This window comes from Dama dama, chromosome 5 (genome assembly GCF_033118175.1).
Source record: "Dama dama isolate Ldn47 chromosome 5, ASM3311817v1, whole genome shotgun sequence".
Taxonomy (NCBI): domain Eukaryota; kingdom Metazoa; phylum Chordata; class Mammalia; order Artiodactyla; family Cervidae; genus Dama; species Dama dama.
Window position 1 is genome coordinate 91434825 of NC_083685.1, and position 16627 is coordinate 91451451.

The 16627-nt window shown below is 36.5% G+C and overlaps 1 protein-coding gene across 4 annotated transcripts in view; it reads left to right on the top strand.

Moving 5' to 3' along the window:
• The window catches only part of NSRP1 (nuclear speckle splicing regulatory protein 1), a 43596-nt gene extending 32776 nt beyond the window's left edge, over positions 1–10820 (top strand). For all 4 annotated transcript variants that reach the window (XM_061142993.1, XM_061142996.1, XM_061142994.1 and 1 more), the window contains 5 exons: positions 2151–2207; positions 4121–4249; positions 5123–5330; positions 6402–6510; positions 9230–10820. In XM_061142993.1, the coding sequence (XP_060998976.1) occupies positions 2151–2207; positions 4121–4249; positions 5123–5330; positions 6402–6510; positions 9230–10292 (1566 nt within the window). In that variant the 3' untranslated portion in view covers positions 10293–10820. The remainder of the gene's footprint in view (positions 1–2150; positions 2208–4120; positions 4250–5122; positions 5331–6401; positions 6511–9229) is intronic.
• Positions 10821–16627: the final 5807 nt, after the last annotated feature.

The following is a 16627-nucleotide window of genomic DNA, read 5'->3' on the forward strand; positions in this document are numbered from 1 at the left end:
TGATGCTCTTGGAATCTGGGGATATAAGTTGGTGGATAGGATATGTGAAATTACTCTCTCCATATGTTATCACTCCTGTAAGTAATAACAACTGATTTTTTCCAAAGGTCAGATTTCATCTTTCCAAATAGCTATAAACATGAAAACAAAGTCTCTTGAGATGTCTCAAAATCTGTGTGCCTTTTTAGATTGGAGAGGCCTTTCCCTTCTGCTTATTCTACATTATATAAACATCTAAAAAGTAATAGCCTTGTGTTTTGTTTTTTTTCAAGTTCAGTAGTTCTGATTGAAGCAACCAGTGAAAGTAATAGCAGGTGAACGATGACTAGAAGAGAGGTAGGAAAACATAATAAAAATAATTGCAAAAGTCCAGCATCTGGGGATTTAGTCTTCTAGTCAACCCTGAGGACACTGTTGACTCAATGATTAAGAAAAATAAATTTAGTATACACTAATTAGACTGAGACATTGGTCCAATGGTTAGGACTTGGTGCTTTCATGGCCAGGCCTAGGCTCCGTCCCTGATTTGGGAACAAAGGCCCTGCAAGCTGTGAAAAACAACAAACAGAATGCATTGGAAAGAATTTTATGAGATATGCTTACTAGAATATTTAATATTTTCATGTTTATAATTTATATTCTAATGAGTGAAAAATATGTCATATCACATAACAGGGACATTTGATTTAGATGAGTAATACTTGTAATACATGAGTAATATACTTAGCATACTGGCACCTGACTATAGAGTCAGGCTTCCCTGGTGGCTCAGATGGTGAAGAATCTGCCTGCAGTGCAGGAGACCCAGGTTCAATCCCTGGGTCGGGAAAATCCCCCGGAGAAGGGAATGACAATCCACTCTGGTATTCTTGCCTGGAGAATTCCATGGACAGAGGAGCCTGGTGGGCTGCAGTCTGTGGGGTCACAAAGAGTGGGTTTCACTTTCACTATAGATTTTAGTTACTATTAATATTTTTGTTAACAATGTCTCTTCCTCTAGTTGGAGTCAGTTTACTGTCACCTAAAATAAACTTGGTCTCTGCCTGTACACTTATTTTAATTTATTAAGTGTTCTGTTATTACTCTCTGGCTTTTGTGTATTAGTTTTACTCATCTTGCATGGTCATAGAAAACTAGAAATAAGTTCATTGATTTTGTTTGTTTGTTGCCATGGAAAACAAGCATGCACCAATTGATACAGCTGAAAACAGCAAATGTCAATAGGCTAGAGACCTGTAGTTCTAGAGCTGAGGATTATATTTTTAGTTAAAAATAAATTCTTGAGTAGTCTTTTTTAAGGTACAATTTGCACAACATAAAATGCACCCCTTTACTGTGTTACATTTCCGTGTTGGTTAGGATATTTACAAAGCCTTAAACTTTTAAGCGAACAGTTTTTCCCAAGTATTCTAATTATATTTCTTTTCTTAGCTGCAAGTCTTTACTTTTGCCCTGTGGTTACTACTTTCTGTACTCTTCTTGCCTTCTCTGAAATTCCTTTTGATTGAGATCTGATGTCATCTCTTTGGGGAAGTCTTTCTTGATTCCTCAGACATTTAGTCTCTCACAGCCCCCTTTTTTAATCCCTTTATTATATTGCTTATCATATTCATAATTATCTCTTTAGTTTTCTTTCCTTTCACACCATTTATCTCTCAAGCATAGAGACTGTTCTTGTTTTTCTGCTATCTTCAAAATTCAAACAATGTCATGGTAGGCTTTTTGGTACATATTTATTGAATGATTGTAACGGCAAGTAGTTCTGGCAGTCCCTAATCTGTCAGCGTGTTCTAGGAGTGTGATTTACTATATTCAGTGTTGAATATTAAAATAATGTCATTTTGTTTGGGGGAATTATACCATTTTAGTATTGGAAGGCACCAATCCTCCCTGACTCAGCACATACACGTTAATATATGCACACAAAGCAAATTGAAATCCATAGAAGTTGAATTACAGTGTTGAAGCTGGGACTGAAAATCCATGTTACCTCATCTTGTCCCATACTAATTTATTTTCTCTTACATCCTGATGACTTAAATTAAAAATTCATTTGTCTCCTAAGGGAAAAGACCTTGAAAATGTTAATTCATAATACTGGAAAAGAACTTTTAAATTGGTTTAAACAATGACATTTTCCTGTTTTATAGACCTCCGTGAGTGAAAGCCTTCAGAGGGAAGCTGCCAAGAAGCAAGCAATGAAACAGGTAAGGTGGAAAGGGTGAATTAAATGTATTTGGTGAAGTAATTATTTCAGCTTACATTTTAAAGTGTCCGTTTTGGGATCTGTGCAACTGAGACTGCACAGTAGGTGTGTATTAAGTAATTTTATCTTGACACTTATTTTCTGAAACTGTGTAATATGTTTCTTGATTTGCATAAATTTCAGGTTTCTTGTATAAATTTTAAGGGAGAAAAACACATTGAAGAATTAGTTCCTTATTGCTCTATTGTAGATTAAACCCATTTCTGCTTTCAGATGACTTAGTCTGACAGTGGGTTGCATGGTTTAATAATTCCTGCTATTGTGAGCTGCCAGGATACAGCAATTCCACTTCTGTGTATGTATCCAAAGAAAGTGAAATTACTAATTTGAAAAGGTACATGCACCCCTGTGTTCATTACAGCATTATTTGTAATGGCCAGAATATGAAAATTACCTAAATGTCCATTGATGGGTGAATGGATAATGAAGATGTGGAGTGTACACACACACACACACATATGAATACTTCTTAGCCATAAAAAATGAAATATTGCCATTTGCAATAACATGGATGGACCTTGAGGGTGTCATGCTAAATGAAATAAGTCAGAGAAAGACAAATATCATATGATTTCACTTATACATGGAATTTAAAAAACAAAACATTTGAACAAAACAAAACTCAGAGAGAAGAGAATTATAGTTGCCAGAGGGGAAGTATATTGGGGAGCTTGGCGAAATGGATGAAGGGGATCAAGAAGTACAAAATTCAAGTTATTTTTTTTAAAAAGTCATGGTGATGTAATATACAGCATAGTAACTATAGTCTCTAGTGACTATAGATATTGTATGCAAATTTGGAAATTGTTAAGAAAGTAAATCTTAAAAGTTCTTGTCACCTCAGGAAGTTTTTTTTTTTCTGGTAGCTTTGTATGGTGATGGATGGTAGCTAGACTTACTGTGGTGATCATTTCACAAATGTCAAATCATAGTCTATGTCAGTTATACTTCAGTGAAAATAAATAAAAAGTTCCTTATAATTATTAAAATATTTTTAATGAAAAATATATCAGACAAAAAATTCTTTAAACTAGTTGTATTGCAAAGTAATTTCTTTAGTGAATATACTACTTAAATTCTAGAGGTGACATCTCTAAAAATAAAGCATTTTTCAATTACAAAAAAAAGTATTTCCTACTGTTTAAAACCTGAACATTTTATTTGGTAACACAACTAAAAATGATATGAAAGTTTAATATGTAATATAATATAGGCATCTCAAAATTAAGGTTTGATGTTCCTAAGTCATACCCTAGTCCTTTTGACTTTTTGATGTGGGTAGCTATTTATTTTGGGGCTTCTCTGATGGCTCATTGGGTAAAGAATCCACCTGCAATGCCTCGGGTTCGATCCCTGGGTCAGGAAGATCCCTTAGAGGAGGAAGTGGCAATCCACTCCAGGATTCTCTTGGAAGACCTCATGGACGGAGGAGCCTGGCTCCAGTCCATAGGCTCACAGAGAGTCAGACACAACTGAGGGACTGAACACACCACTATTTATCCTTAAGTGAATGGATGATAATAAATAATGTCTAATGTCCTGGAGCAGGGCATGGCAACCCACTCTGGTATTCTTGCCTGGAGCATCCCGTGGACAGAGGAGCCTGGGGGTCTGTAGGCCATGGGGTTGCAAAGAGTCAGACACAACTGAACGACTAAGCACAGCACAATGTTTAATTAACGCTTACTCTTGTAAGGCTCTGTTCTAAGTGTTTTAAGTTTAAAATGTGATTGATACAATTTTTATGATATATTTCTGATTTATGATCCTGTCCCCAAAAAACTACTTAGACTTTTTCTGGTATCTATCAGTTGGCTCATATTTTTGAAATATGTTCGATTTTTTTTTTTAAAGACCAAACTTGAAATTCAGAAGGCTCTTGCAGAAGATTCTACTGTATATGAATATGACAGTATTTATGATGAAATGCAGAAAAAGAAGGAAGAAAGTAACCCCAAATTGCTTTTGGGAAAAGACCGAAAGGTTTGTAGCTGAAAATACAAACTTTCTTTGACTTTGACCGGCATTTTGTATCTTACTCTTTTTTCACCATGAGAATGATCTGACAAAATTTTAGGTATATAAAATGCAAAGAGCCCCTAGTTCCAGATAGTGTGGATTTGTTAGAATCTAGGAAGCTGTATATAAAGTATCCTAACAGGAGCAAGAGAATTATCTAACAATTTTATAAATTTTGATTTTTGCTTTAAAACTTTTCAAATTATTTTTTGAAAGTTTTTCTTAGGAATGTCTTTGTACTGCTCCTCCTGTTCGTGTTTATTTGTGTTTTATAATTTTTTTCTTGCTTCCTAGCTGGTAATTGAATCATCCACGTGTATCACGATCAAATTTTTAGTTTGACGAAAATGTAAAGGTGTGGAGATTGAATGAAATAAGTTCAAATTTTCTATCACTCTTTTCTTTCACAAAGCATGCACTGGTTTCTAAGGATCTTTACATCTCACAGTATCTGAAATAAAGTAGTGGTATAAAACTACATTAAAGCTACTATTTTAAATAATTGTATTTCAACTAATGTGAAAAACTAGTTGGAACACTTTCCTGTTCACATAATTGAAGAAGTAAAAAAATACCATTTTGTAAAAAGGGTGAGAAAAACAGTGGGAAAATTACCTGTTTGAGATTTTTTAAAAAATGGTGTTTTGAATAATTCTATCTATACTTAAATTTCTATTGAAACAAATTTTATTTTCATTCTTGCTAGTAAATTTGTATTGAATTTTGAGAAGTTGATCCTATTTATTTGACTTTCTATCTTAATGAATTCATGATAACAGTAGAATATTAACAATTCATCTTTGACTCTCTCCAAAATAATCTTATTTTTCCCCCTAGCCCAAGTACATTCACAACTTACTGAAAGCAGTTGAAATTAGAAAAAAGGAACAAGAAAAAAGAATGGAAAAGAAAATACAGAGAGAACGAGAAATGGAAAAGGGAGAATTTGATGATAAAGAGGCATTCGTAACATCTGCTTATAAGAAAAAACTACAAGAGAGAGCTGAAGAGGAAGAAAGGGAAAGAAGAGCTGCTGCACTTGAAGGTGAAATGAAAGGGAGAAGGGTAGAAGGAAATAGAAATAGGAGAATTCTGCCCTGTGGTAGCCATTTGCTCTGTCACTGGACTTTTAGATTATAATGTTGTCATAATTTATGTATGTGAATACAGGGTACAAGGTATATGATGTTATATAGTGTTACAAAATAGAAGAATTTAGGTAAAAACAGTTGCATTCTAACTGTTATATCTATTCAGCTTTCTAATCATATCTCATTTTGTTGCTTAAAACTGTAATCATCACAAGTCATTGCCTTAGAAAATGATTTCAAATGTAAAAACATCAATTACAAGGCATAACAGCACAGCATTTGTCAAAGGGAATATAAACTGAGATTTAAATCCTAGTTATATTTTCCTGGGATGAAAAAACTAACATCACCCAAGGAGCATTAACTAGGCATTTACAAAAAGAATAACATTAATTCAAGAAAGAACAAAGATGTGCAGAGGCCAAAAAATATCTTAATGCTTTACTGCAGTACTTTCTACTCATGGTCATTTCTCATGATCAAAGTAAAATATGTAATTATAAATAGCTTATTTGTCAAGTGCTTACCAACTTTTATTTTTTTTTCCCATTTATTTTTATTAGTTGGAGGCTAATTACTTTACAATATTGTAGTGGTTTTTGTCATGCATTGACATGAATCAGCCATGGATTTACATGTATTCCCCATCCTGATCTTCCCTCCCAACTCCCTCTCTATCCGATCCCTCTGGGTCTTCCCAGTGTACCAGGCCTGAGCACTTGTCTCATGCATCCAACCTGGGCTGGCTTACCAACTTTAAATGGAAGAAAACCACATGTGTAAGACTTGGTCTCAGCATGTACTATGTGTTCATCTATAGCACCACTCAGGACGAGATAGTAAATAAACAGGGCTACATCCCAGTAAAAAATCTATTATAAAAAAGGCAGCAGGCCAAATTTGGCCTGCAGACTATATAGATCTAGAGACCAGTTTATACACTATGTTATATCTGTGCCTGTAAAACTGAACTACATTTTGCCTCGTTGAATATATTATTCTCACTTCTGCTTTCATTCTCTTAGCACGTTTGGATGTAACCAAGCAGAGAGATCTCAGTGGATTTTATAGGCACCTATTAAATCAAGCAGTTGGTGAAGAGGAAGTACCTACATGCAGCTTTCGTGAAGCCAGGTGAGATGTGGCATATGGAATATTTAGAAGAAGGATTAAGGGGTGAAGTCGTTCAGTCATGTCTGACTCTTTGCAACCCCATGGACTACAGCCTACCAGGCTCCTCAGTCCCTGGGGTTTTCCAGGCAAGAATACTGGAGTGGGCTGCCATTTCCTTCTCCAGGGGGTTTTCCCGACCCAGGGATCGAACCCAGGTCTCCCACATTGTAGGCAGATGCTTTCCCGTCTGAGCTACCAGGGAAGCCCTTCCAGAAGAAGGATACTGCCCTTGATTTCTGATGTGATCCCACGATCATTTAAACTCCCTGGAAGTAGAGGACTGTAGTATTGCATGTGGTGTTGTTAGCCAAACCTGACCTAATTGAATGAATAACTAGAGATTTACAGCTTTTTAATATCGATAACCTCTGATGTTTAGATGACACCACCCATAGGGCAGAAAGTGAAGAGGTACTAAAAAGCCTCTTGATGAAAGTGAAAGAAAAGAGTGAAAAAGTTGGCTTAAAGCTCAACATTCAGAAAACTAAGATCATGGCATCTGGTCCCATCACTTCATGGGAAATAGATGGGGAAACAGTGGAAACAGTGTCAGACTTTATTTTCTTGGGCTCCAAAATCACTGCAGATGGTGATTGCAGCCATGAAATTGAAAGATACTTGCTCCTTGGAAGGAAAGTGACGACCAACCTAGACAGCATATTAAAAAGCAGAGACATTACTTTGCCAACAGAGGGTCTGTCTAGTCAAGGCTGTGGTTTTTCCAGTAGTCATGTATGGATGTGAGAGTTGGACTGTGAGGAAAGCTGAGTGCTGAAGAATTGATGCTTTTGAACTGTGGTGTTGGAGAAGACTCTTGAGAGTCCCTTGGACTGCAAGGAAATCCAACCAGTCCATCCTAAAGGAGATCAGTCCTGGGTGTTCATTGGAAGGACTCAAGCTGAAACTCCAATACTTGGGCCACCTCATGCAGAGTTGACTCATTGGAAAAGACCCTGATGCTGGGAGTGATTGGGGGCAGGAGGAGAAGGGGACGACAGAGGATGAGATGGCTGGATGGCATCACCAACTTGATGGACATGAGTTTGGGTAAACTCCAGGAGTTGGTGATGGACAGGGAGGCCTGGTGTGCTGTGATTCATGGGGTCGCAACGAGTCGGAAACGACTGAGCAACTGAACTGAACTGAATTAAAAAACCTTTAGTTCAAGGTATTTTTATCATAGTAATTCTGCATGCATGTTCAGATAGTGTATAAAAAGAGTATCTTTTCATAAATAGGACCTAGCTCTGTAAAACATAAAGATTCACATAGTCAGGGCCTTAGAAATGCTTTATCCAATATGTAGCCACTAGTTTCATGTGGCTGTTTAAATTAAATCTAAAATTTTGGTCACATCAGTCACATTTCAAGTACTCCATTCTCACATTTGGCTAGTGGCTACAATATTAGACAGCACAAATATGGACATTACCATTTCTGTAGACTTTTTTCTGGCTATGCTGTGCGGCTGGTGGAATCTTAATTCCCCACCAGGGTTGGAACCTGGGTCTCAGCCCTGAAAGCACTGAGCCATAACCCCTGGACTACCAGGGAATTTCTCACTTCTGTTGGCATTTCTGTGAGCGCTGGTCTAGAAAGGAAGGCCTAGAGGAATTCTGAATAAAATTATAAGATATTATGCATACTAAGTCGCTTCAGTCATGTCTGACTCTTCGCGACCCTTTGGACCGTAGCCCGTTAGGCTCCTCTGTCCTAGGATCCTGGCAGTGGGATTCTGCAGGCAAGAATACTGGAATGGGTTGCCATTCCCTTCTCCAGGGGATCTTCCTCACCCAAGGTTTGAATCTGCGTCTCTTATATCTTTACTGCTAGCGCCACCTGGGAAGCCCATAAGATATAGGAATAGTGAAATTATCATGCTATAATATATATTTGAAGGTAAAATTTGTCCTAAATTTTTATCTAAGGAAAGCAGTTCCTTGAGAACCATAGTTGTTGCTTTGTTTGTGTGATGAATAAGTGATTACTGAGAATGAGTGTGTGAGTAATGTAAATAAATTAACCATGCTGATCAGCTGGGAAAATGTAGGTGGTATAAACAGTGTTAATGTAACTGATCATAATAGCTAGATGGATTCACATATTTCCATTTTGTTGTAATAGATGCTGAGGTGTATAGCAGGAGGCTGATGCCTTTTCAATCGTGAGAAGGATTATTTAGTGATATTTAGAATTATATTTTATCACCATTTTGTGGTGAAAAAAATTTATCTTCATCTTTTTCCAGGACTATTTTAAGTATTTTTTTAGAAAGGAAGGAAAAATCCAACAAAGAGCCACAACTTGAACTTCTTGTTGAAAACTAGTACTTATTCCAGAATATGCCTTTTCCTAATGATTTGTTGTCTATGTTCGGCAAAAAGGAAGACTTTCCATAGACCCCTACCTGAAGGATCTAGTGGTCTATACAGAAGGTCTGATTTTTACTTTTTCATTTCTACCAATATTGAAAATAATCTGAATGATTAGAATGTAGCAATGATAGATGTTTACCAGGTAAATAGACATCAGCACCTTTCTGAATTTGGGACAATCAGAAAGCACATACAGTTGTAAGTGTATTGGCTTAGGTACTGCTGAAAGTTCTATGAATTTATTTATAGAATTTATTTACTATAATTAATAATGTGGCATTTTGTGTTACATTATTTTTCTTAAGGTCTGGGATAAAAGAAGAGAAATCAAAAGGATATTCTGATGAAGTAAGTTCAGAGAGCAGAATACCTCATGAGAACTGCATTAGCCGAACTGGTGTGAAAGTAGAGGAAAACCCAGATGCAGACAGTGACTTTGATGCTCAGAGCAGTGAGAATGATGAAACGGAGAAAAATAAAGTGAACTGCAGAAGGGAAAAGGGCACAGAGACCTTACAAAATGACTCCAAGCATCACAGGAATCCTACCCACTCACCGTCATATAGTGAGGAAAGAGAACATGGTACCAAATGCCACACAAAAAGTTCCAAGTCAAGAGGACATGAGAAAAGGGAAGGTCAACACCAAGAGAGACCATCCAGGGAGCAGGACAGCTATTACACTGACCGTGATTCTCGAAAAGAAAAAAAGGATTCCCATAGGCACAGAGAGTCCAGTCACAGAGATTCACACTGGAAGAGGTATGAACAAGAAGAGAGACTGAGGGGAAGAGACGAGAGAGAAAGAAATGACAGAGAATGGAAAAGGGAGAAAGACAGGGAGAAATATCCCTCCAGAGAACAGGAAAGACACAGACAACGAAATAATTATGACCAATACAATGAGAAAGGATGCGAGAAGGAAGAGAAAAGCAAAGAAAAGGAAGAGCATGTGAAAGCAAGAAAAGAAAGATATGAAAACAGTGATAAATACAGAGATAGAGAAAAACGAGAAGTCAGTGTTGAATCTTCAGAAAGAAATCGAGACAGAAAGGAAAGCAGCCCAAATTCTAGGGCAAAGGATAGGTTTCTTAACCAGGAAAGAGCCAGTAAAATGAGAGACATGGAAAAGGACAAAGAAAGAAACCCAGAGAAACCCCCTAGTTCTGAAGCGTCATTGGGAGCAAAACACAGAATCACAGAGGAATGCCAAGAGACAGGCAAAGAACAAGAGAAGCCACATGAGACAGTGAACAAGTTTGCAAAGCGGAGCAATGAAGAGACTGTAATGTCAGCAAGAGACAGATACTTGGCCCGGCAAATGGCAAGGATTAACGCAAAGACATATATTGAGAAAGAAGATGATTGATGACTGCCCCAGTAGAAAGACCTGTGGAAGCACAGAAAATTACAACTCCTGAAACATGCTGTGTGAACACATAAAGGAGTGTGTTAAGAGTGCTTGGGAGGGTATTTTAAAATATATTTTCAAAATTCATTTTGGGTTTAGATTAAGTCAGAAGTCAGTCCTTTTATCTTGAATGTTTAACTAAGTTAATATGTAATATTATTAGTACGACCTTCTTGGTTATATTCAAGTAACCTAAAGAGAATGCTAAATCCTCATAGGTAATATGAGGAAAATTAGCTCTACTGTGACCATTAAAAAATAATTTAAACAACTCTTTATGTTGATTTTGTTGCAGGAGCTGTTTATATTATAAATACTGTGTTTCAGATAAAAATAATGTGGATTTGAATGGAGAATATCGTTTTACTTTTTGTCCTTAAATTTGTATTAAAGTGTAAAATATAGATCACACATCTTGTCTAAGCATTTAAGCGCACAACATACCTCTCTTAAAATAAAAATTGTGATAACATTTGTACCATTTAACTGATGCTTATATTTTAAAAGTGTCACATTTAAAATGTCATTCGTGTCATGCCATCATTCCTCTTTTCTGAAACCTTAGCAAGATATTAAATTAGTTATGTGTATAACTGAGTTTTAGCTAAGGGTGAAAAGATGGAGATACCCTAAATAAAAAAAAATAGCTAAAGGACTGGGTAGTCTATTTATGAACATGTCTTGTTTAATATACTCTTAAAAATACAGCACAATTTATTAGAAGTTCCATATATAGAGGTTCTGTACTAAGTCTTATCAGTGACAGTGAGAGATACTGCAGAAGCATAGACTGAGCATACACAGAGGGGCGTAGTACAGTGGAACTGGAAAATTTCGGGTGAGATCATGGAAGACTATGAATGACAGGCTGAAAGTCTTCAGCTTTGATGAAGAATTGAATTCCTTTGTTAGAGTTGTCATACTAGAGCACAGGGGAGCAGTTCTTGGATAATGATAATAAGTTATTTGGATCAATATAAATAAGGGATTCATTATATGTGTTGCTAGATATGTGTTCTTTTAAATAGTTGAGGTCTAAAATAATGGACTTCAATTGTGTGAATTGGTAAACTGTGATTCACTATCTTAATTTTCCTTCTCCTTCCACTTGTTTACTCTTGTTCCAATACTGTTTATTTTGGCTTCTGTGGATGATTTTTTTTTTTTTTTAGTTAAATATTTGTTTAATTGATTTTTAAGGTGTTAATTTTTGCTCTACAGCAAAGTGACTCAGTTATATATATGTGTGTGTGTGTGTATACATTATCCATTATGATTTATCCCAGAAGATTGGATATAGTTCCCTGTGCTGTACAATAGGACCTTGCTGTTAATCCATTCTAAGTGTAAACATTTGCATCTACTAACCCAAACTCTCAGTCTATTCCTTTCCCTTCCACCTACCCCTTGGAAACCAGAATCTGTTCTCTATGTCTGTGAGCCTGTTTCTCTTTTGTTAGATAGGTTCATTTGTGCCATATTTTAGATTCCACATGTAAGTGTATCATATGGTATTTGTTTTCCCATGTTGTTGCAAATGGCATTGTTCTTTTTCATGGCTGAGTAGTATTCCAGTGTACATACGTACCACATCTTCTTTATCCATTCATCTGTCAGTGGACATTTAGGTTGTATCCATGTCTTGGATATTGTCTCTGTCTTTGGCTATTGTGAATAGTGTTGCTATGAACATAGGAGTGCATGTATCTTTTTGGGTTGTAGTTTTGTCCAGATATATGCTCAGGAGTGAGACTGCTGGATCATATGGTAATTCTATTTTTAGTTTTCTGAGGAACCTCTATGCTGTTTTTCATAGTGGCTGCAGCTACTTACATTCCCACCAGCAGTGTAGCAGGATTCTGTTTTTTCCACGCTTCTCCAGCATTTGTTACTTGTAGACTTTTTAATGGTCACGATTCTGATTGGTATGAAATGGTACCTTATTGTAGCTTTGATTTGCATTTCTCTCATAATTAGTGATGTTGAGAACCTCTTCATGTGCCTGTGACCATCTGTATGTCTTCTTTGGAAAAATGTCTATTTAGGTTTTCTGCCCATTTTTCAATTGGGTTGTATGAGCTGTTTATGTATTTTGGACATTAAGCCCTGTCAGTTGCATTGTTTTCAAATATTTTCTCCCATTTCATAGGTTGTCTTTTCATTTTATGGTTTTCTTTGCTATGCAAAAGTTTCTAAGTCTGATTAATTCCCATTTGTTTTTCTTTCTATTGCTTTGGGAGACTGACCTAAGAAAACATTGGTAAGATTTATGTCAGAGAATGTTTAGCCTATACTCTCTTCTACGAGTTTTATGTGGATGATGTGTTTAAAGATAGACATGCACATAATGGGCTTCCCTTGTGGTTCAGCTGGTAAAGAATCCATCTGCAGTGCAGGAGACCTGGATTCAATCCCTGGGTTGGGGAGATTACCTGGAGAAGGGAATGGCTACCCACTCCAGTATTCTGGCCTGGAGAATTCCATGGACTGTATAGTCCATGGGGTCACAGAGTCGGATACGACTGAGCGACTTTCATGCAAATAATCTTTGACCTGCAATCAAAACACCTAGGTATAAGGCCTGTTCTGGAACTTTCCAGCTGTGTGAACCTGGACAAATCAGTTAATCACTCTGTGCCTCACGCTCCTTATCTACAAAACGGGGGAAATGACATCTATCACATAGTTCTGATGATCGAGTGAGATGATATTTGTGAAAGTGTTAGTCACCTCAGTTGTGTCTGATTCTTTGCGACCCCATGACTTTAGTACACCAGGTTCCTCTGTCCACAGAATTCTCCAGGCAAAAATACTGTAGTGGGTTGCCATTTCCTTTTCCAGGAAATCTTCCCAACCCAGGGATTGAACCCGGGTCTCCTGCATTGCGGGTAGATTCTTTACCATCTGAGCCACCAGGGAAGCCTGATACCAGTGAAAGTACATTATAAACTGAAGCTCTACACAGATTATAATAATTCATTTTGCTTTACTGAAATTTAATATCTCTAATTCTAGGTACTTTTGATGCTAAGTATTTGCAGATCGCATGCAGTGATGTTTTGGGGGATGTTTTGACAATACACAGTTAAGATTTTTCTTTTAACCTTAAGAGTTTGGAAGGGAGTTTTGTTTCTGCTTTTTTATTCTAATGAGACAGTGTATTCATCATGATGTTAAGAGTTACTACAGTAGTAGTTAACAACAAAAGGCATTTACTGATGTCTTAAAATATAATTTGGAACATCTATGACTAAATTGCATAAATGAGTACATGGGCACTTTATGCATCTTAAAGAGGGGACTCTCTATTTTGTATAAATAGGTTTAATTCTGTCACTGAAGTTTAAATGTTTCATGTAAAAAATAACATTGGACAATTTCATATAATCACAGTTAACAGAGGTGAATAATAGAAAATATTTATTCTTGGCTATAGATAATGTGGAAGAAGAAACTAAAGATGAGGGAAATGAAGTACCATTTATATAATTCAGTTAACTATATAGTCCAGAATTTGAAGCACCCCATTGATACATTCGGGGCTTCCCTCATAGCTCAGTTGGTAAAGAATCTGCCTGCAATGCAGGAAACCCGGGTTTGATCCTTGGGTTGGGAAGATCCCCTGGAGGAAGGCATGGCAACCCACTCCAGTATTCTTTCCTGGAGAATTCCCAAGGACAGAGGAGCCTGACAGGCTACAGTCCGTGGTGTCCCAAGAGTCGGATACAACTTAGCGACTAAATCACTACCATTGATATGTTCAACACAAAGTATCCTGAAAACGTTTTTTTGTAAATCAGATCATATTTAAATGCTACTGGAGAAATAACTGCAAATTCTTATTTTACATAAGTCCCTAATTTTATCCTTTAAACTGCATTTTTCATTTATCAAGTTTTATGATAAGATATACTTGTAATACTAGAGTTCGAGTAAGAATCAAGTAGCTTTTTAAAAAAATTAGCAAATATTATTTGTTTATGGAAATTTAGGTACTTGGGGCTTCCCTGGTGGCTCAGATGGTAAAGAATCTGTCTGTAGTGCAAGAGACCTGGGTTTGATCCCTGGGTTGGGAAGATCCCCTGGAAAGGGGAACAGCTACCCACTCCAGTATTTTGGCCTGGAGAATCCCATGGGCAGAGGAGCTTGGTAGGCTTCAGCCCATGGGAGTGCAAAGAGTTGGACACAACTAATGTTTAACACTTTGACTTTCACTCATTTCTTTATTTTCAGCATTTCTCTGAGATTTTTTTGATGTATGTCACTTCAGGCATTTTAAGCCTAGCGATGGGCTAGCTCCTATTTCCTAAATATTTGTTGTTTGAACTGTTAGTGTTTACAATTTTTTAAAAATAGATTACTGTAATTGGAGTCTTCAGTTGTAGAACTGAAGGACTGAAATCACCTATTCTCTCTCCTAAATGATAAGGTTCTTAGTTTAGCAGACATAAAACTTTTTTCTGATGATGTGCTCCACCAGTGCACACTGGTTCCAAAGTAGATTTGGCCAGTGAAGATAATCTGTTTTTGATAAGGAAATAAAAACTTGATTGGTGGTAAAGCAGTTTGGTATGGATATTATGAAGTGCTGGTAAGAGAAATACAAGCTTAAATTTCAATTGAAATATATTGTGAATCATTAAAAAAAAGATTTCTGTTTTGATACACCTCATGTAGAAGCAGTACTGAATGGATTCCAACTATATGTTACATAAGCAAAGGCATACTTAAGATTCCATCTTTTCCATTGTAGTAAATGCCTATTAAAAAATTGAGAGGAGTATTATGTCATTCTAGGAGAGGGAATATTTCTTTAGAAATTTCTAGATTCCAGGAAGAATAGAGAAAGTAACTAGGTTTGTTTCTGCCCTCTAATGTAGTTACCTGAACTTTAAAACATTGTTCCATTATTGAAATTTAGAGACAGTTAAGCAATGAAGGGGAAAGGTGATACTATAAAAATAACAAAGATTTAGAGCTTTTGAAATAGTCGTTCCGTGGAACTAAATAAGACACATTTTAGTAAATATCATTGATTTATCTGTGATACTGAAGAAAAAAATTCAGAATGTTTCACCAGGAAAGCGTTCTACAGTATAGGGATATTCCTTGTCTTAATGTTTTATTTTGGGATTTTTTTCCAATATTTGGATTTATAAATTTCAGTCTCCAGCATACTTTGCAAGCCCTTTCTAAATTCACCTTCCTAATTTAGAGCCTTTTGTGTAACTCTCCTTGTGTTTTTAAGTAACGGGTGAGCTCCATGATGACTAAAGTATACAACTTCCTACTTTGCGTAGGACTATTGTTTTCATTGCTTTATGGTGATGACAGGTTGTAATAGTCTCTCTGAGGGATCTACTGCTCTTCCCAACTGTCTCTGACCAAATAAAAAAAGGAGAAAATGCCTTCTGAACACTGCCTTGTTTTAATGATATCTTAAGCACCAGGTGTTGATTTATGAGCCAAAAGACGTACTACAAAAGGAACCGGGCATGGATTGTACCGTTGGATAGCTAAGGATTGTCTTAAGATATGTAAGAACAGCACAGTTAAGCCGCTGCATTCCGTGGTTTTAAGCTTTGCTTTGACGGTGACCTCCAAATCAACTGTACAACAGATAGAACATGCCAGGTCAGTCTTTCTTACTTTTCAGAGAGAACATGGTTCTAATTCTAGGAGAATAATCTCCCTTTTCAGGAGATTTGGGGTGGATGAGTTAAATGGAACTTTGTACTTAAAAGTTTGGCATTGGTGGCACCAAATTAACAAGCTGCATAAAAAGAGGGGATGGTGAAAGAGTGACTAATCTCACATAATCACTTTGCCTTACTTTGAGATTCATTATTTGATCTGTCATGATTTTGGAGCTAATACATTGATTGACTGGGTGGGTTTGTAGGGGTCTTTGCTTCCATCTCCAGATGGGGCAGCCAGGGCAGTGAATTTAGGTTACAAGTCATTCATTCCACACAACAAATGGAATAAGTTTTAAATGGGTTTCAAGTTTTTTGGAATGGAGATAATTGTTTGGACTCCATTACATATCAACATACAGGAACAATCAGTCAACTGAGTTGGCCTCCATTCTTCTGTTGTGTCTTGTCTTTTCCTTGGTTATTTCTTACTAATTACAGAAAAGAAATTAACTTCAGCACTTTACAATTCATTCCATTTTTATTTTTTACTTTTATGTAAATGCTACATTAGATGGAAAAGGTCTTTAAAAGATTATTTTAAAGTTGGTCTACCAACTAAGTTTTCCTTAAAAAATATTCAGAGTAGTATTAATA